Consider the following 23,492-nt stretch of genomic DNA (forward strand, 5'->3'; position numbering starts at 1 on the left):
AAAATGTGACCGTGGGGCATGCACATGAAATCTAAAAAATGATTTCTTCACAAGATCTCAACTAGCTCAAGAAGCCTGTGCCCTACAAATGGGCACATTTCGAGCACCGATTGAGCCCAAAATAGTCCCACCAAGTTTAAGCTCAATAATGATCAAAATGGACTTTAAAAGAAGAAATCAATGGAACGTACATAGTGTATGGAAGAATAATGACCCACAATATGTTCCCATGCTATCCATAGTCAAAATCCAGCAACTTGCAGTTGATTTCTCTTTTAATTTTCTCTCCAAATCTCCACAATAATGGAAATTCACTTTGGGAAAATGCATGTTAAACGTGAGGAACTGATATAATTGTAATGAAGTTCTTCATCGCGATTTATTAAATTTGAGTGGGTCCACTGACCTCATATTGCGATTACGATGATCAATGGCCGCGACCATGTTGATCAAGAAAGGTAGTCTTCACATTCCTGTGTCCCAACTCATGGACGTGCTGAGCAAATTTTGGGTGCTGGTCAGCACCAACTATATCAGTTCATTTTATAGTTGAGAAAAATGATCGAACGAGAGCTCGTGAATCGTTTGGAACCCCATGAATGCAAATGTACTATGCTACCCCACTAGAAACGACATTCCAAACTCAATGGAGTCGACGAAACAACCAACTACATTGTCTCGATAGAATGTTGACCCAAATCAACACTTACAAAAGCAATCAAATAAGCAACACCAAACAACATAAAAACATCCCGATCACCTTGGGGCCTAAACCAAATGTCATTCTAGCTCAAACTCGGCATTCAGAGCTAACTGTGATGATGGGATTTTCATCCGAGCATATTTATCTAGAATGTTGACCAAAGTCAATCATTTTCCAAACTTTTAGAAACATCTCGCCTAGCAGTTCAAAATCATGTTGAAGGCCTCGAGACCTGAACCAATCATGCCATTAGTCCTTAAATGTATAGATTCTTTAAATTTAGCTTAGATTTACAAAATTACATGGTCAAACCGCTCATTAAATTTAATGATAACTTTTTGCAACTTTGACCGTAGCATATCAGCGAGCATTTAACATTCGATACCCATTTTACCCCTTTGTGATTTGTTAATTACAAGGATGTACTTGTATATGTGATAAAATAATAAAGGTTGTAAAGGGTAAATTATTTAAAAATTTTCCCTTTACTTCAACTATATAATCCTTCTTTCTTCCTCTGAAACTGCTCAAGAGGTCTATACTTTTCTTAGTTTCTTCCGCCTGGGTGCTTCTTTATTTTCACATTTGATCTGTTCTAATTAGTAAGTATTTTTCAGTTCGTAAGTATGATGTTCAATTATTTTCCTCTTGTAACTAGGGATTTAGACGGATGATGAGTTTCATTGGTATACTAATTTCATGGTTTAAATTCTTCAATCAATAAAATTACAATGTATATATATATATATATAATTATTTTCTAGTTGATACGGTGCATATATATGACTTCTATTATTTTTTTTTGCCTAAGATTAAACTTACAGATTTTATGTATTTGCATCTAATATATTTTTTTCTATCTTGCAGTGATCTATGGCTGCACCAAAGGGTAAAATTTCTACCTATACAAGTGGTCAACAAGAAATGGATCTAAATCTCTCACCTGGTGGCACATTTAATTGTGAAAAGCCTAATGAAATTTCAATGCCTCAACCATTTTCACAAATTAGGGCATCAGCGGCCAACAATCCTGCCTTTCAGCGGGCTATTGAGATTGTAAGATCTGATTTGCATAACAAATTAGAAGATACGTCTAAAATTTATGGTATGTTGTATATCCCCTTTTCTCCGTTTTGTTGATGTTAAGTAATTTAGTTTGTCACATTTTTTTCATTTTGTTTACGCTGGCTCATGCTCTTTCCATTTTCCCCCTTATATTTACTCTTTTTGTCTTAATCCCTTTAAAAAAAAATTCAATTCTTTTATCTTAAACTTAGTTAATGTCATTTATTTTGTTAGCGGAAACGTGAAAAATAAAGAGCAAGGAAGAACAACAATACTTAATGTGATACAGATCAATATGATCCTACGTCCACCTGAGAACAACTATTTGTATATTAACAAAGAAAGGGGAGAAATGCCAAATACATCGAAGATAATTGTTCTCTTAATTCTCTACTCTTCTAATGTATTTTTCTATGAGTTTATGGATGGATTTCTACATTGGAGAATGACCATCCTTTTATAGGTGGCCAAACTTGAGATCTAAGCAAGAAAAGAAATACAAAATTTATCCTCCACAAATTTTGGCTTGCTCTCCAAGTTCAATTCCTAGCCAAGTAAATTGGCACATGAATTTTTATTCCATTGGGTTTGACCTCAAAAAGACCAAACCAACTTTTTCAATCTCCACCTTGGTTTGCGTTCCAAGCATGCATATGAACGACTTCGTCCAAAACTTCTAAACTTATTGGGCAATCCCATTGTAAGAAACAAGGAGAATCAAACCTTTGTTGAACACGCTAGCTCCACCTAGCAGTTGTTCTACTCCCACCAAGTCCTTGCAATGTGCAAACTTGGCAAGATGGAGTATCTTGGTCAACGTGTCTACAACGTTATCGTTTGTGATAACATTGTTGACCTTATTAGCTCCCTCTTCAATGATATCTTGAATGAAATGGAATCTGACATCAATGTGTTTAGTGCGTTCATGAAATCTTTGATTTTTAAACCAATGAATAGCACTTTGAATATCACATCTTAGAGTTGATTCCAGCTAAACCAAACTCAATTCTGCCACCAACCTTTTAACTATATAGCTTCTTTCATTGCCTCTATTGCTGCCATATATTCTGCCTCTATTTTATACAAAGCAACAATTGACTATAAAGTTGATTTCCAACTAACGACACTATGAGCGAGAATAAAGATATATCCAATTGTGGACCTTTTTCGATCAATATCCCCTATATAGGAAGAATCTACATAACTGAGAATTAACGTACCTTCACTTTTCTAAAAGGTTAGGCGAAACATCAGAAGCTCCTTTGAGATATCTCAAAATCCACTTGACAACTTCACAATGCCTTTTCCTTCGACTTTTCATGTATCTGCTTACCATACTTACAAATTGAGAAATATTTGGACGTGTGCACACCATAGCATGCATAATGCTACCAACTGTGCTAGCATAAGGAACCTTTGACATATGCTCCACCCCATCCATAGACTGGGACATTTGTAACTCTCAAATCTTGAAATTAGAAGCTAACAATGTACTTACTGGCTTGCTTATATGCAAAATGAATCTCTCAAGAACCTTTTCGATGTACCTCTTTTTAAAAAGATGTACAACACCATCTTCTCTTGAAATCTCCATTCCAAAGATTTTCTTTATAGCTCCCAAATCCTTCATGTCAAATTCCATGCTCAACAGTTTCTTCAAAATATTTATCTTTGTGATGTTGTTAGCATCAATAAGCATATCATCAACATACAACCATAAATAAATCATAGAGTTACTAGACATCTTCTTGTGATACACACAACTATCTAATGCACTCCTCAAGAATTCATGTGTAGTCATGAATACATCAAACCTCTTGTACCACTGTATTTGGGATTGCTTCAAACCATACAAGGACTTCATCAGTTGGCATACATGATCTTCATTTCTCTTAGGTACGAAACCTTCAGGCTGGTCCATATAAATTCTCTTCTAAATCACCATGTAAGAAAGAAGTTTCACATCAAGTTGTTGAGGCTCCAAATGCAACCAATGCTAGTAGCACGTGAATTAAACTATGTTTCATGACTGGAGAGAAGATGTCATTGTAGTCAATTCCCTCCTTCTGACTGAAACATTTTGCAACGAATCTCGTGGTGAACCTAGAATTTTCCACTTCTGGAATACCATTTTTCTTTTTATAGATCCATTTGCATCCAACTGTCCTCTTCCTGTTTGGCCTTTCAACTAAGACTTGTGTCTCATTTTTGTGAAGATATTCCATCTCTTTCATCATGGCTAGTCGTCATTGTGCAGCATCCTTGCAAGAAGTTGCTTCAACATACGAGGAGGGCTCCAGATCCTTAATCTCTTCTTCTACAGCTACAAATGCATATACTATCAGATTTGCTTGCTCGATAAAACGTTTTGGTTTCTGTATCGGCCTTTTGTCTCTTCCCTATGTAATTGTGTATGGTTCATTAACAACAAGTTCTTCAAGATTTGCATCTTTTGACTCATCAACTTGAGTCTCTTGATCCATTTCCTCGGTAATATCTAATTAATTAACGTTTCAAAGACACTACATCCAATTCTAAGTGTCAACGATCGTAAATCAGTATAAAACCCAACTAAATGAGTTGGGGTCGAATCCCACAGTGAGCGGTATGTGTTTGGAATTCAATTAAGAAGTATGAATGTGTTTTATTCAGCCATAGGAATAAACATTATCGAAAAATGACATATCAAATTTAAAGGGGGTGACACGAATGTCAAATGGGGGGTTTTTGGTTGTAATTATTAACTACAAACAGTCACAAACACTAGGAATTAACAATAATGAGATGGATTCTTGGGATGTGATCGATTATAGGCAAATATAGACATATGGGTAATTGCAACTATTAGTAAATAACTAGATATTAGTGAGTAGGCTAGGCTATAAAAGAGGTAATTTTCTCTCGAACAATTACCCCGAATAAGGTGATTTCTCTCGAACATCAACAAGCAGGCAAATTAAAAGTAACCCACACCTTAATCCATTCACTCTCTCGAGCTATATGTGTGGAGTTGGGTTTAGGATTCACTCTCTCGAATTAAACCCAGATCAACCCAATACCCACAAACCATTAATCAAAAACCTTAGTTCTAAAACCTCTCTCTCGAGCAAGCCAAGAACACAAACATAGAACTGCATTTGCAACAACAATTCTTAAATTAAACCACAATTAATGATTAAACTCACTTTTAAATAGCATTTAAACTAACAATTAGCAATACCCATAAGCTAAATCAGCCCATAATCACATGATCACACCCCAAGAATTGGGGTTTTAGCTAGGCATTATAAAAAGGTAAAAACAGTTACCAAATTGAGTTTCCATCAACTAGGTAAGAGTTATTTCCTCCTTACAATGATCCAATTTGATGAATATCAAAGAGCCACTTCCAATTTCTCAAAAGTGAATTTCTTCAATCCTTCAAAGAATAGGGAAAACTAGTGAAAACTTGTTTCAATACTCAGAGTTCAATATCAATAATAAGAACTAGGTAAGAGTTATTTCCTCCTTACAATGATCCAATTTGATGAATATCAAAGAGCCACTTCCAATTTCTCAAAAGTGAATTTCTTCAATCCTATAAAGCTAAAGAAAACTCTAGAGAAAACTGTCTCCAGATGATAGAACTTAATAAAAACTATCTCTAATGTCTCCAAGATACTAAACTAAATGTTCAAAAACGTATTTATAGTTTCCAAAAATAAGCTGCGAAAGCCCATTTGGTGAAGTAAGTCGGGCTCGCCGAACCACTCGGCGAGCCGCCCTTTGCTCTCTTACATCACCTTTTTACCTTGTCATTCAGCATCCTTAGGTTCTGTAACTTTAGGCGATCTATCACAGCATCAGGGAACTACTCGGCGATTCACCGACTACTCCTTCTTGTCGCCGAGTTAGTTTCTTCCCTCAGGGCTAGCACGCTGGAACTTTAAGCGGTGGAACTGGCCCTTCGGCGGTTCGCCAAACGCTCTTGGCAATCACCAGGCTTGCCATTCTTCAATTCTTCAGTTTGTTTTGTTCTTTTTTGCATGTTAGTGTCCTTGCTTTGTTCCTCAACCCATGTACCTGAAAATCAAGGATTCTTCATTAGTTTATGGTACAAATTAGGCATTTGAGGACACTAAATCTATGCAAACAAAGTCCTAAATGAGTCCAAATCTCGGACTCATCAACGTCATAACCCGATTCCTTGAATTATGATGGAACCTACTATTACCCACCATTAGGCCAGTCAACCGTAACCCATAAATGAAAGTAATGAGTATAAGGGTAGAAACAAGCGGAATCAATACATTAAGCAACAAACCCAGACAAAGGCGGAAGCAAACCAAAACTATATACATAAAAGATCCCTCCCAGAACCTGGAAGTTACAAGTACATAGTTGCTCCAACAAAAAATTACAAGTCCCAAAAGTGGACCAAAAGCAAAACTTATCCCAAAATACAAAAGACTAGTTATACATTATACAAAAGGACATATGCAGGTCGGAATGCCAAGTACTCATCCTCTCCTATGATCCACAAAGCTGCAAGCTCGAATGATCACCGATAGTAGTTGGTACTAGTACTGACATCATGAAACATATGTTGAGTGTAGCATGAGTACAAAAACAACAATTACTCAGTAGGCATCACATGACGACCAAGTAAGAAAGGTAAAGACAATATGAAAAGATAGAATCTAGACACAAATAGAGGTCAAAATGGAATTTAAAGAAAGAACACGAGTGAACCAGAAGTAAAACCTAAGTACAACTAAATTAGACCTAATTGGACCCTATAAGTCCAGAACGTACACTAGTGCGTAAGTTTAAGTAAAATCCGAATAGACCCATATAATCTCGATAGGTACACAAAATAGCTAAACTACAAGAGCGAAGTACAATTAATCCAGATCTAAGAAGCGTAAGCCAAGTCTCAACCCCAAGTAACAACCTTAATCCGTTAGCACCCAATAGAGGGTCTGCCCAGCCAGATAGTAGACTCCTAGGGGCACCACCCTAGCTAGCAAGAGTAAACCGAGGGCTACCCAACTAGACTATAAACTCCAAGGGGCACCAGCCCAGCTACCAAAAGTAACCCAGGGGTATCAATAAGACCACCTGCCAAGATAAATGGTGAACTCTTAGGAGTACCAACCCTACTAGCAAGAATAAACCCCGGGGCCTCAACAAGAACAACAAAGAACCGTGTATTGTCTAAAATCAATATAAGGCTCTTAGCCTGAACCATTCAAATCTAAAGTCACCTAATGAAACATAAAAACCTCTGATATTACAACGGGGTCATAGAAATAGGGAGAGTGAATAGAGTCTCGACAAAGATGAGTCAATGCCTAAACTATTGTTGATTCTATTAGGCTCAAGTCTGCTACACTAATCTACAAGGAACTGATCCGTTCGAAATGACTTCAGAGAAGAAATAAGGCCTAAAGGCCACAAGTATCGCAGGTCTAAGGCAAACACTACTCTAATCCTAGACTAAGGCCAAACATTCCCATTTACCCAACAATCAATAAAAACAAGTCACACCACAAGATAAAGATGATCACACAACCCAAACTAGCATGGTTCTAATCTCAAAAATACTGAAACAAGCCTAGAACATGGTGTCTAAGAAATATAATAAGATCAACTAGGTGCCTACCCCCAATCACATGAATTCAAGATGAATTTACACATTAAAGCTCAATCTATGAGCAAGAAAGTCGTAGCCTATCTTTAGGCAGACTACATGCACTTTGTATCACTTTTCTGGAGGTCTTTCTTTCCAAAGGCCTAAGAACACTACAAACTATCAATAATAGCACTACGACGTTAATAAGGTCATTTCAACACCAAAACACATAAAACGAAGATGAACTAATTTTGGAGTCAAAATGAGAATAATGGGACCCGCACTAGAATTTACAAAATCAACTTCGTAAAAAGGTCTCACATAGTACCACAAACTTGTGTTCCAAAATGGGACATAATTCAGGCCCAGAACAGTAAGAACAACTATATGCAAAATAATTCACATTTAAAGAACAATAAGGGACTACAAAAGTCCATAAAATGACGATAATACCTTCGACGTGTTTTCCCCGATACTCCCCGATCACACGCAACCCCAAGCTTCTTGATGAACCCACACTTTGAATCAAGCAATTTTGAACTAAAATAAGCGAGGAATCACCAAAAAATACTTTGAACAAAGAGTTCAAATGTGTCCAAGTCCTTAAAAGACCGGACGAGGGTCACTTTAGTGATCACTTATGTCGCTTAAGTGACCGGCCAACAAGAGGCGAACCTCTCTTCTATGATACCATGGTCGCTAAAGCGAGGCTTGCTAAAGTGGCGCTAGGTTCGCAAAAGCAATGAGGCATGGGCTGCACAAGCTCGCTTAAGTGAGCCCCTGGTCGTTTAAGCGATGTCAGGGCCTCTAAAGCAATTGACACCTGGATGGACTAGTGTGCTAAAGTGAAGCCCTGGCCGCTTAAGTGGAGGTCGCTTAAGTGAGCCAAGGGTTGCTAAAGTGGAGGCACCACATCAGACACCGGAAATTTTCAGCCAAGTCCCTTGGGCTCAGGATTTGTGCGGAACCTCGAACATGATAACGAGATATGAAACCTAATCAATTTTGAAATTCCCAACTCAATAAATCAATGAAAACTTCCATACGAGGTCATCTTGACTAAAAGTAGGTCCCACACCAAACTCCATTTTAAACCAAAATCTATAAGGGGCTCAGAATTAGCCCAGGAGCCTCGGGATCCGCATGAAGGGTCGTTCTAGAACAAAATCGACCACACTAACAGAATTCTAATTCGAGTATATTTACCAAGAAAGTTGACAAGGTCAAACATAGGCCATAACATGAAAGTTAAAATGCCTAATTGCACAAACTCGCACCGAAAGCTTTGAGAGCCATGACGACCATATGAGTAGCCTAAAATGACCTTTTAGAAGCTGATTGAATCATTAAAATTAGATTTTGAGGTCATCTTCTAAATCTTTGATCCAAAATAACCGTTCAAGGTTCTAAAACTCTAAAACATAGAAATTTGCATAATAAACAAATGAACGACTAGGTGGCCGAACTATCATTTCCGTCAAGTCATAAATTACTTGGGCTAGATAGAGGAATACTCTAAACGATGAACATAAGTCATTAACACATAAATGACCTGGATGGTCTTTATAGGTAAGCTCTACCAGTAGCTCCACCTGCTCATTGTTCTCGTTTACAGAGAACTCCACATAAAATTTATGATGATCAAGTATAGAGGATTCAATAAAGATAAATTCTCTACTAACTACAAATTTCAGTTTAAGATAAACACCAAAGATTATACCCTTTACTCCATCTATATACCCTACGAATATGGCCTTCTTAGCTTTTGGTTCAAGCTTTCCTTCATTAACATAATAATAAGCTGGACACCTAAATATTCACAATAATGAATAGTTAGAGGGTTCACCTGAACATACCTCATTAGGAGTCTTAAAGTCAATCGATGATGTCGGAGATCGATTAACAATATAAGAATCAATGTGAACTATTTTAGCCTAAAGTACTTTGTCATTTTTTCTTGTAAAAGCATAAAACGAGACTTCTCAAGAAGAGATCTATTCATCCTCTTTGCAAATTTATTTTGTTGTGGTGTGTGCCTGGCCATCTTATTTCTTGCGATCCTAGAACCTTGAAGAAATCATTGAAATCTTCACTGTAAAACTCCAAGCCATTGTTTGTCTGAAGATACTTGATTTTTCTCTCTATTGGATTCTCAACCAAAATCTTCCGTTCTTTAAATGCTTCAAAAGCATCACATTTTGTCTTCAAGAAACGCACACAGGTCTTTCATGAAAAATCATCAATGGATGTGAGAAGATACATCTTTCCTTCTTTTGATGGAAGCTTAGAGGGACCCTATAAATCTGAAAGGATGTAGTCTAGCATCCCCCCACCCCCATCTTATGCTTGCAAGTGCTAAAGCTAACCTTTTTGTTCTTCCCTAGGACGCAGTGCTCACAAAATTCAAGTGTGCTGATCTTTTCATCATTCAAAAAGTTGTGGTTGCTCAATATCTGTAGTCCTCGTACGCTCATGTGACCTAGTCTCATAGGCCATAATCTTGCATTATGATCATTAGATAACTGTACTATAGATGCATTTACATAGCCAACGATGGTAAATCCTGCTAGTGTGTAGAGGCCATCCACCAGCTTGGCATTCAACATGACTAAAGACCCTATAGTCACTTAGATAGTTCCTCATTCGCTCCTGTACTTGTAGCAATGTTTATCCGAAGTACCGAGGGAGATTAAAAACTTCTTCAAATTAGGAACATAATGGAGTTTTGTAATAGTCCTCATGGTTCCATCATGGCAGCGAACCCGAACTCAACCATTGCCAACTATTTTACAAGTTGAATTATTGTCCATTATTATGGTTCCTCTATTTGTCTCATAGCTACTGAGCCAATCTCTTCTGAATGTCATATGTAGAGTACAACTAGAGTCTAACAATCATTTGTTGTCATAGACTCCACTATTTCATGATGATTTTAGTACATATTCATCATAAGAATCATATACCTTCTCAACAATGGATGCATTCGTATTTTCTTTCGACTTTGACATAGGGCAATCTTTTTCAAAGTGCCCCTTCTTGTGACAACCCCAACACTCTGCATTCTTCTTGTTCACACAAGAATTTGATATGTACTTTGATTTGCTCCTTTTATGTTGGCTAGTATGGCCTCACACAACGAGCCCACTAGCTTCAAGATTGCTCAAGAGTTAAGTGTTTGCCGCACTTGCTCAAGATTGATAGGATCTTTGCTATACATTACTGAATTTTCAATATCATGATATCTTAAAGTCAATGAAAATAGCAAAGCACATGTCATCGTCTCATCATTCTTCTTAATTATGGCAGTATGTAAGTCCATCATAAGTTTATTGAACGCATCTAGATGGTTTTGCAACAAAGTACCTTACTCCATCTTAAATGTGTGATGACATCGTTATAACAACATCCTTGTTGTTACTGACCGGTCTTGGTAAATCCCTTCTAGCTTTTCCCAAAACTGTTTGGTCATCTCCTTGATACTTGTACTCACTTCACAAAGCAAGTTAGGTGCAAGGGACAACTGGATTACACTCGATGCATCTCCTTCAATCTTCTCTTTTTCAAAATCTGATGTGTCATTGGGGTACTTTCCGTCAATAGTATGGTTTGAACCTTCCCTCCACAGTAACTCAATCATCTGGAAATTCTAGGTATGGAAGTTGTTGCGCCCACTAAATTTATCAAATTAAAATTTCATGGGACTCATCATTAATTGTTTTTATTCTTCAACGACAAAGTATTTGGAAATACATAAAACTAATGTAATTTTTTTCTAATGTGGAAGTTGAGACTGTGTTGCAACCATAGAGCATAAGCAGACAAAACCTTGGTTGTGATACTAATTATTAGCGAAAATGTGCAAAAATAAAAAACAAGGAAGAACAAAAATATTTAACATGGTTTGGATAAGTATGATCCTACGTCCACCAGAGAACAATTGCTTGTATACTATTAAAGAAATGTGAGAGATCACATATACATCTAAGATAATTGCTCTCTTAATTCTCCACTCTTATAATGTATTTTTACTACTAGTTTCTTGATGAATTTCAACAATGGACAATGACCATCCTTTTATAGGTGGCAAAACTTGGGTTCCAAGCAAGAAAAGAAATACAAAATTTGTCCTCCACAAATTTCAGCTTGCTCTCAAAGTTTAATTCCAAGCCAAGTAACTTGGCAGATGAATTTTTCTTCCATTGGGTTTGACCCCACAAAGACCAAACCAACTCTTTCATATTTGTTAGATGTGAGTAATGTATCTAGATTGATCTTTTTTTTTGGGTCAAAAATAGTACTTTTTCAGATGTTTGATCTTTCTTTTGATCTTTTTCACTAAAAGACACAAGAGAAATTTAAGATTAAAGTAAGAAAGAAATTTGTCGAGCCATTAAAGATGAACAATCAACCCAAAATCATTTTTCATGTATTTATGACATCTTCTAAAGTGAAGCTAAAATAATAATAATAATAATGATAATTAATGTCAAATAGATACTAACTTTATTTAATTTCTTTTTCAATTTTCTTGTTGTATTGGAGTATACCATACACTACTCTAACTTTTGTTCCTATCCCCTCAACCATGACTAAAAGTAAGGTAATTGTGCTTACATTCCCTTAAACTATTATTTCAATTAACAAATCTCTCGTTTATTCTACATTATCAGAAAATGAGGAACCTTCTATCAAATTCAATACGGAAAAAGGCAAGTCAATTGTATTTCCAGAAAGTAATGAAAAAAAACCATTGAAGAATGTTAAGAATTCTCATAATGTTGTCACATCAATGGATACAAGTGACCTACTAAGGATTATGCCTTCTGTGACAACTTCTGGTGGAATCAGAAATGGAAAATTGACAGAAGGTTCCTTTACAACTATGGAAAAGGAAAGCAAACTTCAATAGTTTGCATTTGCCATGGAAGGTTCTTCTCACCAGCTGATTTGTGAAGCATGGCGGTGGAAAAGAGGTTGATAATCCGATGGAATTTATTAACATAGTTGATGATGCATCAATAGGCAATGCTTAATTTCTTATATGTTTCAAATATTGTCAAATTGTTGAAATGCAACGTAAAACTTTAGTTTGTTGTTTTTCGTTTCATATGGTAGACAATTCTTCAGTTTTTCAAACTGAACTTGCAAATGAGGTTTGACATCGCAAGGTCTTATTATATAAATATATATAAGCATTATTGATGCACAAGAATCTTTCTAATCGCTTATGCTTTTAGCAAATGTTGATACATAAAATAGGAAATATAGAATCTTACATCAATATATACATTAATTAGTTTAGGTTTGCATCCCTAACTTTCGGTAATGTATTTAAAGTATAATAACTTAGAAATGACGACCTCCTGAGTTTGATATTGTTTAAAAAACAAAACATATTTAGTTATACTGAGCTCAAGAGGTCGTTTGTTTTTGTCAACGCAGTCAATTACTTCTTAAAAAATTGGTAGGAGATCGGTTTTCTTTAATATAACAAATCTAGAAACAATTTTCCATTTCATTCTTGACTCCTATCTCTCTTCAAGTGATGGATTTACTTAGAGCATATGGTGCACGTGCCCTCATCCTATTAGACTTTAAGAGTGAATCTTATATATAAAATTTTGAAAAGTTGGTTTTATATTGTGGTGTGCACTCAAAGTAAAAAAATTGATTCCTAAGGCATTATATTCCCTCTACTAATTTTTTTTCTTTTTTTCTTCTCTTTCTCATTTTCTTTTTTGTTCTCCGATTTTATTTTTCATTTATCTTAGTTATTATCTCTCTCTCTCTCTCTCTCTTTTGGTGACATGGAGCTTTGAGTACTACCTTGGTGTTGCCCTCCTCTCCCTAACTTCAAGTTGTGGGAGGAGACGTCTTCTAAGATCAATTATGCATCTCTCCTTCATGCTAATTCATCTTCTAAATCGGAAACAAAAACAATTTTAAATCTAGTTGAGTTGCTCCATGGCGAACCTACTATCAAATTTACTCTGGATGAGATTTCTGAATTCACAAGGGAAGAAGGATTACACTAGGAGATAGTTATCAAATTCTCCTATGGTCATCCTAATTTGAATGATATTCACACCTTAATACCCAAGCAACTTGGCATCAAAGGCAACTTTTTAGTTTGTTTGCTTTCCCATAGACACTTTTGAATCAAATTTGATCAATTTGAAGACTTTGTAATAACACTTTCTACTCACGTACGTTATTTGTAATTTAGAAGTGGAGAAATTTTATATAGGGCGTTTCTAGGGTGATAATGGTTTAACCCTAAGGAAGAAACCTCTATAGTTTTGACATGGATTTCATTTCCCAAGACTTCCACCTAATATGTTTGCAGGAAAGTTTTATTATCCATTGCTTCTGCCGTTAGAAAACCTGTAGCATTAAAAAATATTAAATTATTTTATTTGGATGAGAAAATTGGGAAGTATTGGAATAATATCCATAAGTCGTGTATGATGCTCTTCCCCTGTATCGTACGATTTGCAAATATCAAGGATGAGTTCTTATTGTCATAAACTTAAATTTGATGTTCAAGAAGGTCTTGTACAACCTTCTCTTGAGGCCAACAATGTTGAACAACTAAAAGGGGATGCAAGAGTTTTTTTTGAATGCAAAGGGGGATGGAAACCAAATGGCTGAAGTGTCATCCACAAAGGAATTAGCTTCAGCTAATTTGAATGTCTTCAAGGTTATGGAAAATGCTACAGCTGAAGTTAATAATAATGTGTAACACCCCGAAATTTTTTTGAGCCAAGACTCGAACCCTTCTTTGTTGAGAGTAGGATTTTATCAAGGAATTCAAAATTTCTCAAGTGTTAAGGTCACTAGATGTAGCACCTTGTGTTCCATAAAGAACTAAAGAGAATTCATTCAAGTCATTCATAAGTTCTTTTAAGCTTTGAGTCAACTTCAAACGATCATAACTTTTAGCACAGAATGAGTTAGGAGACCCGTAAAATATCAAATGAAAGGTCTTGGAATCCTCTTTCCAACGCCGCCAAGTTTGCTAATTTTCGAGCTCGTATGAGGGAGATATGCCATTTGAAGTCGGGCTGTCTAATTAAGGAAAGTTACCCGAAAATATGAAGGGTATTTTGGACTTTTCCTTACCCAATCAGCTTAAAACGAATTTTAGTAATATTTTGGGGACAAATCTGATTTGGGTCAGTCTTCATAAATCCAAATACTCTTGGGGTTTTAGAAGAGAGTTCATTCAAGTCATTCCTAAGTTTTTTTAAAGTTTTGGGTCAACTTTAAACGATCATAACTTTGACTTCTGGTGGTGGACCCTCAATTGTCATATTCTGAATTTCCTATGTCACCTTCAAAATCTAACAGTGCTCCAAAGATTACCAATCCTATTTTGCCTTCAGCTCCATCTTTTGCACAAACTATTGCACAACACAATATGCAATCCAGATCGAATGACTCACTTAGAAAAGAGATATTTATGATACAAGGTATCCCTCAAATCACTTGGACAGAGGAAGAAGTGAATCTGATGAATGAAATTGAGGATCTCCAATTTGCGGTGATTGGAAAATTCACATTTGACTGGTCAGATTTAGAGGAATTGAGGAAAATTATTCCTCAACAATGTGGTTTAAAGGGTGGTTGCAAGATTGGGTTGTTTCGTTGTAAACACATTCTTATACGACTAGCTCTGTAGGAAGACTTTGTAAACCTAGTTTCAAAGGGAGCTTTTTACATTACGTGTAGAGATGGATATTCCTATCTTATGCATATTTTGATCTATGATTCTAGGTTTAAAGTCAATGAAGAAACCTCTATGGCAATGGCATGGATTTCTTTTCCCAACCTTTTGCCTACTTTTTTTGTCAAAGAATGCTTATTCTCTTTAGCTTCGACAGTGGGCAAGTCTATCCATTTAGATCAAGCCACGATCAATAAAACAAGACTAAGCTGTGCATGAGTGAAGGTGTTGGTTGATCTAAAAGGAAGTTTTCCGAAGTGTGTGCACATGAAGATAGAGAATAAAACTACGGGTGAAATAAGAACAAATGTGGTGGAGATTCAATATGACTATGTACCCTAAGTATTGTTTTGATTAAAAGGCCAACACCCGAGCAGAGTTCAGTCAAAACTAACTGCGAGTTTTAAGTCGTTTACTATGTATATTTCAAGGGAAAGCAGGTCAAGTAACTTTTAATTTTTGTTCTTAAATATACTCCCCTCGTCCCCTATTAGTTGATCATCTTACTAAAAATAGTTGTCCCATATTAGTTGATCATCTTACTAAATCAAGAAAATATTTATTAAATTTTTTCCTATATTTTGCAATTAATTCTTTTTGTAAGTGTTCACATTTGTTTGTAAGATTTCCAAGAAAATTTATAAGAGGTGAATTAGTAAACTTATCTTCCTATTTATGATTTCTTAATATGTGTGTAAAAAGAAAAGTGATCAATTAATATAAGATAGAAGGAGTAATTCTTAAGGAATGTGTCAATATCCTAAACGAACACTTGATGAACTAGAAGTATAAAGAAATAATAAATTTTCTCAAAGCATTTAATGGGTCTGAAGCATTTAAATAACTTGGGTAAAGAGGTGTGAATCTCAATTATTAGGTCAATAAATACATTGAAGATAAGAAAGGAGCAACATGTACAACTAAATAATGATTTAATTCAGGAAATTGGTGAGGTTTCTTGTCATGATCTGAGCCTATACACTGGACGTGGCCGATACTTGAGAATCATTGCTTGTCCCCAAGCGAATCATCATCATGGTTGACTACAAGTGGATGACTAACTCAAGAATACACAAGCATCAAACTGAAAGAAATGATAGATCAACAATTTCTTTAAATCTCACAACTCTCTAATATACTGAGTATGAACACAGGTTTTAAATAAAACATCTGAAACTGAAAGACTCTCCAAAACTGTCTATCTATGAAGCCTCTACTATAAAAAGATGAGTGTAGGGACAAGACACACGACTATAAAAATACACCTTAACTCTATTGGGAGATTCTATAACCGACAACCATCACTATGAGCTACATGATGATACAACGTCTAGCCCACGCTGCCAGAACAATCATATACCTTTCCGGGATATAGGACACCTCAACTAAGTGGATCCACTAAGCAATAAGGATTCACCTAAAAAGTATGATTCTTTACCCATGTTGGCAGACATGGTTTACGAGAATTTTGAGTTGTCTGAACTCATGCCCATATGGGTGCTCAATACTACTCCCAATAATATACTCATGCTCAAATGTATAAAACGTACTCTTTCTCTGTTTTGAGGTAATTACTCAAAATAACCTCTTAAAAGAGGTAACTGCTATGAAATATCTTTGAACTCATTAACTCATTTAGAAATCAAAGTTTCTCTTTCCTCAATGTAAAAATTGATACCTTTGGGAATACTTAGTTCCCTTATACTCTAACTCAATTCATATTTGAAAACCCTTTCTCAAAACTATACCAAAAATCATATCGTAATATGATCATTGATAACTCGGGAAGTCATACTGCATAAACATTAATGGCATATCTAGATACCATGCTGCTTAAATATTGATGGCATACTCGACTGTCATACTAATCATATTTTAAAACTCTTTCTCAAAACTCATCTTTGTTTACTCAGAAAATCAGTTTAAGACAAACATATTTGCTTTAAAAGATTCTCAAAAATGATAACTCAAAATAAGGTTCATGCTGAAATATAGACATGACCAAATAAGCTCAAGGATCTCAATAACAATATGAAAAACTCAATACTCAGAATTCAACGATACTACTTATCTCAAGACTACTCAATTAATAGAGTTCATGCTGAAATATAGACATGAACGAATAAACTCAAGAATCATAGTACATAACATATAGCAATTCAATAATTAGGAATATAATTTTCAAAAAGAATTAGGAACTCAAGAACTCAAAATCAACTCATCTCAAGAATACTCAAATCTAGGGATAGAATCCTAGATTACTCTTTTACTAATTTGAAAGTAGATGTAGGGCGTGAAAACGAACTAGTCCAACACTATGATAGCCTTACATACATGAAATAACAAGGTTCTTGAAGAATCTTGAAGAAGAACTTGATTAGAAGCCTTGAAACACTAGCTTTGAAGGAGAACAATCAAGTAAAACCTTTCTTGAGATTCTTGAATTAGTTTCTTGAAATCTCTATGGCCAAGAATTATGATTTGCATGAGTGATTCATAATTGTATGGAGGAATTTGAATAGGAAAGAATGGAGTTCTTGGAGAAGAACTTACCTTGAAGAAGAATCTTGAAATAGATTAAAAAGAATCTTCAATGGAAGTTTCTACTTTGATTTTTCCTTAGGGTTTTGCTTTAGAGTTTGACAGAGAAGAGAATGATGAATTAAGAGATGAAAATCTGATTGTTTTGGGTCTTAAATTAGTCAAGAAATTCGCTTAGAGTTTTCTTAGAGGTAAAAAGACAAAAAGACCCTTTTAATGTTTTCCCGTCGGCTAATTCGTCACTGTATTGTATCAAGTTACTAAAATGGTCATAACTTTTTACTTAAAACTCGGATTGTTGCGAAATTGGTGGCATAGAAAAATACCTTTAATTTGATAGGTTATGGGCCACGTAACTCTATATATTCTAAGAGATATGGTCGTTTGAAGTTCACCCAAAAAGAATCATACATCAAAATTTAATTTGTAAGGAAACTTTCAACTCAACTTTGTACTAGGAGTTTCTAGTGACCTTAATTAATATCCAAAATCATTTCCACACTAAAGAATTTACCTTTACACATATGGTCAATTTAGGAATCACCCGATACGACCTTACATGTAAATGAAGAATGGTTCGGGTCTTAACTTAGAAATTTTTAGAGTGTTACAATACCCAATACCCCCCCCCCCTTCGGGATCATTCGTCTTCAGAGTTACTCTTACTATCTGCATGACTTTTGAACTTCCCTACTAACATAGGTAGAACTGAATCATACTAAGAGTTTGGAACTGTCTATAGCACATAAGTCAAAAATGATATTATTTTGAACATAGTCACACTCTATCTGAAGTTATCTTACATGAATCAAAGGAATCTGGGCATGAAGTAAGAATAAGACTATTATGCCTTAAGAAATACAATTGCTAGCTTTCAAGCCTAGCAAGACCTCTAAACCATGTCCTTATTTGTGAATACCGCACCTTATTAGCTGCAACTCATAACTCCTACAAGGATTTATAACTACTCTTACCAAGATCTAAGTTAAATTGTCTGCTCTTATTGTGCTCAAGTTTAATCTCTAAATCACAAGATACTAAACATGAGAAGTTTATACTTATCTAAAACACAAGATTCAAGTTCATACCTTTATAGGGCATCTCATCCCAAGAATACTTCTCCTTATAGTTGTCTTCAACTAACCCTGAGCCCATATCAAGAAACATCTAAAGCATCATGCATTCATCCACACGCTACCAACACCACATTCAAGCCTAGTACTATAACCACTTCATGAACTCCTACTAACTAACCCTTATAAGAATTTCTCATTCTCTTGTCACTTTTACTGACTTAACTTTCATGCATTATTACCACTTATTACTCATCGTTAAATCTTATCTCCTTCTTCATCCAAATTTATAACCTTAGATGGAATAAAAACAACATCACTATCATAATAAGAAATAGCAATCCTCTTGTCTATTCTTCACATAACTATTATCAACAACACCACTTTTAAACTAAAAAGGGCTATTAAAAGAGCTCTAGGGAAAAAGATCATAAGCACGATTCATTTGATATATCTGATATGAGAATATGCATGACATAACATTATGTTGGTAGACACTGAGAGTAAATCATGAATTTGTGAGACTGAATATACTATGAGATATGAGTGCTTATATAAATAGGTTCATATCATGAGGCTGAGATCCATAACTTTATGAATAAGATTTATACCAATGGGCTAAAGTCTTTTCCCCTCATTCTGTGAACTGAGCGTAGATGTGAATCTCTCTGAAGTGTATGGGCATAGGTCACAAACACAATTATGAAATTAGGAATATCAACAATATGTTGTAACGACTGAACTTTGAGGAATACGCTAGAGTATGAATGAATCGATATATCACTCTAACTCTTTCTGAACACATCACTATCTGATTTTCAACACTTGACTTGGTTTCTCATCTTATCATCTTCCCCTTAGGTTTGAAACTGATACTTTAAATCTATGCATCTATTCCGTCTTTTCTAAACTAGTCTATATTTAATTTACTCTAATACTTGGAAAAATTCTAATCTTATGTCTACAGAGCTTTCCATATGTAAATACTAAGATTCCTTCTAGGGATTCTTTCTAAGATGCTTCTTTTAACCTCTTCACATTGGCTTATAAACTTGCCTAATCTAACTCTTAATAGTATGTCTTCTCCTTCTTAGCCCACTAATAATGTCCTTCTAAGTTCATATCAATCTAACTGGAGGAAACTTAAACTATGTTTGAATGGCTCATCATTGGTTACATATAGTCCCTTCGACCAAACTCAAAAGGGTAATAAATAATACTTACATCAGTCAACTCCACATTGATAACTCAAATATACTATCTAGGTACCTATTGAAAGTCATAAGCTTAATGAGAACCTTGTCCGAATACATATGATCTCAGGTGCACCCCTTAATGCTCTTGATAATCTAATGACTTAATCACACTTTAGCGCTCTCATCTATAAGTCAGAATCCCACACTTGTACCACTCACATTAATTGCAACTAACATCTTAATTGCCCACCTACTCTATGTCAAGTCTACCAGATCAGATCTCAACTAACTTCATCACCCTCATATTGTCATATTATTATTTTTATCACGACACTCATTTCAAATTCAAGCTTAGCGTCTAGTACTAAACATGGATATCAATATAATTTCTCACATACTATACTTACTTACGACTTCTAGATAAAATTAAGAAAACGTCGCCCAATAAGACCTCATGATAAGTACTCAATCTTTATCTCTCAGTTCTACATACTTACATTTTACTGTCACATTCCATTACACAAATTAAGTACTATTTACTCATTCACTATACATCATTACTTAATTAGTTCTATAAATCATGGGCTCTCCCTAAAAAAAAGTTATAACCCTATCGTAGATCTCTCACCTCATGAATACTCCTCCTCTGCTATTCAAATCCTATACTTGGTCGTTACTAACACAATAACACATCATCATAAACTCATTTCTAGTTAAAGTATACTCTAACTCATCCATACTAGTAACTCTTACTCTACCTTCTATCATGAAATCTACAAAAAATATTATTCCATAGTCTACTCATAAAGGAAAACTCTTCATTAATAACTCACTAGGTGCATGACTACAATAGTATAATTTGCCTCATCACTATCTCCCTTTCTTAGATTACTGAACCTCTGCCTGAATTCTTCTAACCTTGGGCACTTTTACTACGACTGCTTATAACCTCATACTCATACTATCTTTTCGAGTGCAAATACTACCCAAGCTCTATAACACACCTCCTTATAAGGGTCTCAATTGAAACAAGGTTTAGAGAAGAGAGTACATCTCGCTTTTAGCTTGAACGCACAATTCACATGAATATGAGTGCATTCTTTCAAAACTCAACACTTAAATTCACTCACAGGATTCTCTCAAGCCCTCTGCAGTCTCATGTCTTTCTCAAGATTTTTGCTGAGAGTAACTCATCAATAAGGATCTGGCTTTGCTTTTTCAACTACCTTGAGTATGAAGGGTAGTCGAATGGATATGAGAAAAGCACAAGTTAGAATAAATTCCTTATGATACAATTCTACTGCACGATATAGAGTAAGAAAAAAGGGAAACTTTCTTAAATGTCTGTAGTCCCTCATTTATAGAAGTGGGATCCTCATAACCATAAATAATATCTTACTGACACGGCTTCATAGACACCTTAGGACACTTGAACTTTATGCTCTGATAGCAAGTTTGTCACGACCCGAGCCTACACCCTGGACATGGCCGGAACTTGAGAACCATTGTTGGTCCTCAAGCGAACCCTCATCCTGGCTGACTACAAGCAGAAGGCTGACTCAAGCATACACAAGTATCAAACTGAAAGAAAGGCTAGATCAACAATTTCTTTAAATCTTAAAACTCTCTCAATATACTAAGTATGAACATAGGTTTTAAATAAAACATCTGAAACTGAAAAACTCTCCAAAACTGTCTATCTATGAAGCCTCTACTATACAAAGATGAGTGTCGGGACAAGACCCACGACTCCTCAAAAGAACTACTACTAACAACTCATAAAATTGGAGTACTCCAAAAGCAAGGAGGTCTCACTCATAAGTAGACGAGCGGAGAGTGATCTCAACAGACTCTTATTGAGGATCCTAAAACGTGTATCTGCATCATTAAAAGATTCAGGTCGAATAACATCAGTATGTTGAATGTACGAGTATGTAATATTGCTGAATAACAAATAACAGAAAAGAAAGGATTACAATAGATAACAATGTACTCAAGCTGAATGTAAAAAATATAAATGAGTTAAATCATTTAAATCTTTACAAAATACTTTCTCATCTCTGAACAGAACATAATAAGTGATATATAAAAATACACTTATCTTGTTGAAGATGAAAACATAAAGGAAAATTAATGAGTGTATGAGAGTTTTCTTGGATTTATCATGTAACACCTCAAAACCTACCTTAAACGCTTCAGTAGAAAAAGGGTTGAACCAGAAAATTTAGGAGGACCACGAGCCCTTCCACGGGCCGTAGATCCTCACACGAGTCGTGGGATGGGCCATGAAAGTGAAGCAGAGCCACCAGGGCTCAAGTGTCGAACCACGACCCACTTAACGGGCCGTGGTCCCACTAACGAGCCATGAATTGTCCCGTCGACTGAACCAGCAGACCCCTAGCCCACAATGAAGAACCACGCTGGCCTTCACAACTCGTGGTCCTTCACATAGTCCGTGAAGTGGATCGTGGCTGGGAGGTCCAAGAACCAGTAAGCACTGGCCAAGAACCATGACCCACTTGACGAGCTGTGGTCCCTTTAATGGTCCTTCAGTGGCCCTCGTCAGCTTTTAAGTAAGGGTTGTTTTGGTATTTTCCCCAATGCATTGGGCATTTGAACTACGTCGTTTTACTCAGTCTAAGTCTAATAATTTATTGAGAACCTACCCAAAACATTCATTCTCCAAAAATCATCCAAGTTAGAACGAAAAGAGGAGAAAGAGGCACCAGTTTCTTTCAAGAACGAGCAACAATGTTCTTCAAGCTTCAACCCCGAAATCCAAAGGATTCCTCCGTAGTTTTCATCACCAGGTATGTGGGATTTCACTAGTGGATTCCTTTCATCCACTAGGTCCCTAGAATTCAATCAGCTCCTTGATTCTACATAACTTGTTTAGACCTAGGGTTTGTAAAATCTTGGGAATTAATTATGATTTCAACTGCTATATAATCCATAGTCTAAATAACAGGTTTTCTTGGAAATGTTGCTTAATTCCTTGTATGAAACTCAGAACCCTTGTTTGTATAAATTCTCTTAGTTCATGAATTATACTTGCTAGGTTAGTTAAACAGATAATCATGCTCCAGATTTCGAATGTCACATTATCAGTACAATAATGTTGCATTCTCATATTGCATGTCAGTATTTTGAGCTATTCAATATTTAGTACATTTTAGCTTCATATGTATTCAGTTCAGAGTAGACTTAGCATTGAGTTGGACTAGGATTCATCATACCCTCATAGTCCTAGAACTACGCGCCCGTGTAGGATTATAAGTCCCCTCTGTTGGGCATCATATTTAGTGATCACACCAGTCATGCCTTTATACCCCTGGCAGGGTATATTGGGTCCTCTCGATGGGGCGTATACATCGGACTCCACATTTATCTCACGTGGTTTATGTCGGTTAGTAGTAGATCCCACAATCAGACTCTTAGTGCATTTGACTAGGTTTTCAGTATATACTTCCGCATTCAGTTCAGCATGTTATTCTCATGATTAGTACTTGATCATTGCATTCAACTTAGCTTTTCAGTTATGTTTTAGAATTTACATTTTTTCTCAGTTTATGTC

The 23,492-nt window shown here is 35.7% G+C and overlaps 1 protein-coding gene across 1 annotated transcript; it reads left to right on the plus strand.

The window, feature by feature from the left end:
* The first annotated feature begins 1,228 nt into the window (after positions 1-1,228).
* On the plus strand, positions 1,229-12,453 carry LOC107058127 (uncharacterized). Its single transcript, XM_015303466.1, has 3 exons — positions 1,229-1,305; positions 1,571-1,808; positions 12,053-12,453. Exons 2-3 carry the CDS (start codon positions 1,577-1,579, stop codon positions 12,289-12,291), a joined length of 471 nt encoding a protein of 156 aa, XP_015158952.1. The 5' UTR covers positions 1,229-1,305; positions 1,571-1,576; the 3' UTR covers positions 12,292-12,453.
* Positions 12,454-23,492: the final 11,039 nt, after the last annotated feature.

Source organism: Solanum tuberosum, unplaced genomic scaffold (assembly GCF_000226075.1).
Source record: "Solanum tuberosum cultivar DM 1-3 516 R44 unplaced genomic scaffold, SolTub_3.0 scf00442, whole genome shotgun sequence".
In the NCBI taxonomy this organism is placed as follows: domain Eukaryota; kingdom Viridiplantae; phylum Streptophyta; class Magnoliopsida; order Solanales; family Solanaceae; genus Solanum; species Solanum tuberosum.

What these genes read in the sequence shown, in the direction of transcription:
- LOC107058127 (XM_015303466.1), top strand. Translation starts at nt 1,577, where the DNA reads ATGGCTGCACCAAAGGGTAAAATTTCTACCTATACAAGTGGTCAACAA. An exon ending in AGATACGTCTAAAATTTATG is followed by an intron (nt 1,809 to 12,052) that starts GTATGTTGTATA and finishes CTACATTATCAG; the next exon opens with AAAATGAGGAACCTTCTATC.